This window comes from Charadrius vociferus, unplaced genomic scaffold, assembly GCF_000708025.1.
Source record: "Charadrius vociferus isolate BGI_N301 unplaced genomic scaffold, ASM70802v2 scaffold340, whole genome shotgun sequence".
Lineage (NCBI taxonomy): Eukaryota > Metazoa > Chordata > Aves > Charadriiformes > Charadriidae > Charadrius > Charadrius vociferus.
In genome coordinates this window covers 2884822-2889851 of record NW_009646631.1, presented here as the reverse complement: position 1 = coordinate 2889851, position 5030 = coordinate 2884822, and the positions used below count along the sequence as shown (strand labels likewise).

Genomic DNA, 5030 nt, shown 5'->3' with positions numbered 1-5030 from the left:
TACCCACCCCCCCTCCCCGCCATCGGGCCGCAGCGCACTGCCGACCTGTGATACAACTGCGACAGTCACGATGAAAAAGCAATCAATTCGCCCTGGGTCTGAGCACGGGGAAACGCCACAAACGCCTAACGAAAAGGATTATTGTTTGTTGTTTGGTTGGGTTTTTTTTATACTCGGTCGATGCAGATAACCCAATATCGTCCCGGAGCACGTTCCCGTCCCTGTGTCGGGGGCACCGCAGACCTAATGTCAGTCAGAGCACAGCGTCGTGACAGGAGTTCACACGGAGGGGGGGTGGGGGGATAAGGGGGTGGTTGTTTGTTCAAGCATTATATTGGAATATTTTTCATATGACATCTTTTCGAGGCGAGAAAGCACTGACCTCACCGGCAGTATACTCCGAGCCGTTCTGTTAAAACGCAGCAAAACGCCGCCGCTTAAAAGCCGGCGGCTCCGCAAAGCCCTCGCTCCGCTCAGCAAGAAGGGAACTCGTATTACAAACGCATTACAATCTATTTAGCGTGATCATGATTTCGTCTGTCTCGCAAGATGAAGCCCGGCCAGATGAGAACTAATGAATGCAACATGTGTTCATTCTTTTGGTAGCCGTGCCTGCAGCCAGTTGGCAGAAGGACTGCAGCAAGATAAATGTCAAAACAAAACTATTTGTGAATATGTACTGCATATATTCTGCCTCTTCTCTCTATCATACTTCAAATAGTTTATTATTTTCAAGCTTTGCAAGCATATTAAATAACCCCGGATTAAAGTTTTGGTTTCCAGACAACAGTGGGATAGTAAAAAAAAAAAAAAAAATACACGGGGAAGTCTATGTTTCCATTCGAAAAACAAGGAGGGGCAGCACTTTTTTCCACCCTCACAAATGATTGATAAGAAGGTTTGTAACAACACATATAGTTAAGACAGCACACAATGGGTTTTGTATGCTTTCCCCAGAATTATCAACCTACATAATTTCATCCGTAACTTCATTTTCCAGCAGCTCCTGATATACTGGAGGAACCAACCTCTGCAGTGATTTAAAAAAAGAGAAAGGCAGTCAGCTGAACACAGCTCTGCAGTATGAAGCCAATCAGACAACTACCGTGATTAATAAAGGGAAGGGACTAAGAAACTGAATGGTGGAAGATGATAAAAGGTAGAAGGCAAGGGCACACAACTAAGGAAACAGCCCAAACTAAAGTCAAGGAGCTTCAACACACAGCCATGGCACCAGGATTGACCAATAACTCATGCTTCCAACTTGTCCCAACCACTATATTGCATCACATCGTCAGATTAAACAATCTTCACTTCATCAGATTAAACTGAGTCTTATCTTGGGTGGGTTGGACACACAGAATTATTTAACATGCACAGACACACATTTTGGTATCCCTTCAAACTCAACATCCTTTCTAATACAACTCTGAAGCCTTGCAAGAAATTACGGGCAAAAATCCTCCATGAGGCCAAACAGACATTCTTTGTGCTGGTAAAGATCAGCACAGAGAGCAGAAAGAGGCTTGATTTGCCATTTTAAGTGGCCATTAGTGCTCCAAATGACGACAGATTACATACAACTGGCAGGAAGCATCCAATGTAGTTGAAACTAATAACATTTTTTAGAATCTCATTTTTAAAGTAAGTAAAATACTTTGTATAAAAAAAAAGCTAGGATCTCCTACTGTACTAAAAGGATATGAATTACTGATATTTCCAGACATCTATGACTCCGATTTTTAGCTCTAAAAAGAATGGATTACCTCAACAGAGAAAAAAAAAAAAAGTTGCATTGGGGCAGTATTTTAAACAGAGCTTAATGCCTGCCGAATCAAGAGCATGCAGGGTGATGCAGAAGGAACCAAAGCAAATGTTAGAGCACCTTCAGAATGCCCCACAGTATACAGCTCACCCTGAAAATGGCAGACGCAGTCTCAATCCACCCATCACCAGTTCACTGCTGGGCTGAGGACTTGGATTAAAATTTCTTGATTTGCCCTTAAATCTCTTATGAAAGCCTTAACTCCTCATTAGGATTTTTCACTCTTCTAGCTCTGGCCCATAAGCAATCTCACTGTCTTCAACAGATGTCTATCTCTAACCTTTTCAGGCTTAAACACCATCTCAGGCTCCTCTTCCCTGCTGTTATTTAAGATGAATGGTGGGGCATGAGGAGGTACTCCTCTTAAGTATTTTAGGTAAGCACAAACGATGAAACAAGTACTTAAAACATGGCACAGACCAAAAAAACCAAACACATACAACACACGCAAGCAACCTTTGCCTAGATAAAAACATCTCATAATATTAGTGGTGCAAAGTACAGTGTTACACCATGAAAAAACAACCCCTTCAATCTAACACAGTTAAAGATCAGGAGTGGAGCTCCACACATTGCACAAGCATGGATTGTTTTTTTGTTTGTCTGTCCCCAACGTACAGATACTTAGGAACATTACACACCTGGTAAGAACAGAGGATTTCTCAAAGACTGCAGTCAGATTATGAGCCTACAAAAGGAGCAATTTTAGGCACATTCCAGGTTTTCACACACCAAAAGGCACTCCAACCCACCTTTTCTTCAGAGGTAGGAGCAAACAGTTCTTCCAGCTTTTGAAGAGAGCCATAGGAAGGCATGAACTCTTTGGAGTCATCACTTCCATGTGAAGAGGAGGAAGAAGCAGGTCCCCTGCCCTGCAGCCCAACCACCGAGGGAACTGGGGGTGTCCCCGCCAAAGCCACCGCACCCTCAGCTAGACAGACTGCAGAACAGACACCTTCTCCCCAGGATACCTTTAGTAATTAAAATTCAAAGAGGATGATTATTTATTGAGTTTCCTTGGCAAGTGATCCTACTACTAAGAAAATACCTGCTGTTGCATGGAATTCGAAGCCTGTTCTTACACAAGGGTCTCTTCCATCTCCTTCAAATTTAGGAGACTGTAGATCCAAGAGCTGCTGCAGGAAGCAATCACCTGATCTTCCCTTCAAACAATTACTGGAAACTCTCCCTACCTACCTTTCCTTCAGAAAACCTGTAGCTATAACTGTACCTAAACAATATCAAGTGATAACTTTACTGAGACTAGTTGAATGACTCTCGTGCTGTTGAGCTGCAAGAGGGCAGCACTAGTGAATTCTGTTTCTTCATATGTATAAAACGAATCATGTTTCCACTGGCAAACAATCCTTCAATTATTTTGCTTTCTTCTTTCTGAAAAGAAACTGCAGCAATGTTTCAGTTGGCAATTAACCTCATGGCCAAACAGTATCAACTTTCAGCAGCTGCATGCATCTCTGTTCCAGTATTACCTTTACCCCGTGGAAATGAGAGAATAACAATGATTTCTCTAATAACTACCCAATTCCTAAAGACTTGAGGCATTCTATTCCTTTTTCCATAGGGGAGGAGGGAATCCTTTCTGAAATCAACAGATTGCTTTTAAAACTGTGTTTTATCAGCAATCACCTAACTAGCCCAACAGATCAAAACCATCTCATCAAACGAGACGAAAATAATTAAGCACGGTTTTAAAATACACAGTGCAGTTAAGGACGCTCATTGCATCAGGCCTGTTTCCAGCAGGACTTGCGAGGTGTACAGAGGTTAGTACGCTAAAGGACAAGGACAGCCTCGCAGGATCCAGCCCTCTCATTAACGCCCGTGGGATGCAGCAGCCTCTGCTTGCTCCTCCTCTTCACTCCAGGTGCTGGCACGGTAATAAAAACTATCAAAGTCCCATTCTCTGAAGCATTAATACCAAGCGTGACGGAAGGCAGGACCTTTGGCTATGATTAAGGTCACTTACAGTTGGCATACGGCAGCGCTGCTGCTAAAATAAGCATCCTTGCCCTTCTCCTGCATCCTTCCCATCCTCATTCTGCTCCTGCCATGGGCACAACCGCTCATGGGGCTGCAGAGGGAAGCAGACCGGGAGACTGAACAGCAGGAAAACTAACCCATCAATACCGCAACAGGAAAACTCACCAGGGCCAGGTGTATGGCACAACGAACCATGTTGCAGCAGCAGAGAGGTGGCAGCACCCTCTGGACAGAGCGGTGGGAGCCGTGCCCGTCAACAGCAGCTCTGCCCGCGGATGACTTAAGGGGGTTGTGAAACAGCCACACTTGTAAATCACATTTCGTTGCCAGCAAACTGAGTGAAACAAGCACTGATACAGAAGAGAGTGAAGTCCTCAAGCGAGCAGCGGCAGGGCAGGACGTGGCAGAGAGCACACAGCAGTGCCGGAGGCTGTTTCCTTATCACCCCTCTCAGGCTCTAAACTGAGCTCCTTTGTCCTACAGGCTTTTTTCTATAACCGAGCCAGCATGCAGAAAACATGAGAAACAACAGGTGTACATCAGATCTTGAAAGTTGTCCTGAGGCTGTCCTCCACAACTAACCCATACCTGTGTCCCTGTGGTCAACCACCCCAGGAAAGGGATCTTGAATGGGGAATTTTATTCCACCACCACCCCCCCACCAAACCACATTGCCTAACTCAAAAAAGAAAACCCACAAGCAATACAAAGCCCTCCAAATGCACATGCCTCTTTTAAAAATAACCACCTGAATGTCTTTTTTTTTTTTTTTTTTGGCCATGTGGGTTTTCTGCTGCATCAGCTGCTTACTCTAGTTTGCAGAGGCAGCTGCACCAACGCGATGGAGGTGGCAGGATGCTGATGTGAAGGGTAGGAGGGGTGGCAATGTTCAAGGATGGTGTTTCACTGAGCAGAACATCAAACCACAGCTGTAGCGTGCCTTCCGCTGCCTGCCTGGAGCACTGCACAGCAGACTGCTTGCAGCTGCTTTCCTGCCTACCCATCACGCGCAATACAGAAACAGCCAGCAAACAAGATGAAAATGTATTAAATCTAAAACACAGCCACAAAAAGGTTTCTCCTGCAGATTTTATTTTGGGCATATGTTCCAGACCACAGTCCAGACCACTTATCCTCCATAGCAGCCCATGAAAATGTGCAACACTGCCCGTAAGAAAAGGAAGAGTCTGAATAGCAGCATCCT

The 5030-nt window shown here is 44.7% G+C and overlaps 1 protein-coding gene across 1 annotated transcript in view; it reads right to left on the bottom strand.

Moving 5' to 3' along the window:
* EML4 (echinoderm microtubule associated protein like 4) overlaps window positions 1-4830 on the bottom strand; it is a 99234-nt gene extending 94404 nt beyond the window's left edge. The window contains exon 1 of the mRNA XM_009888646.1: window positions 4665-4830. Within this exon, the coding sequence (XP_009886948.1) occupies window positions 4665-4830 (166 nt within the window). The remainder of the gene's footprint in view (window positions 1-4664) is intronic.
* Window positions 4831-5030: the final 200 nt, after the last annotated feature.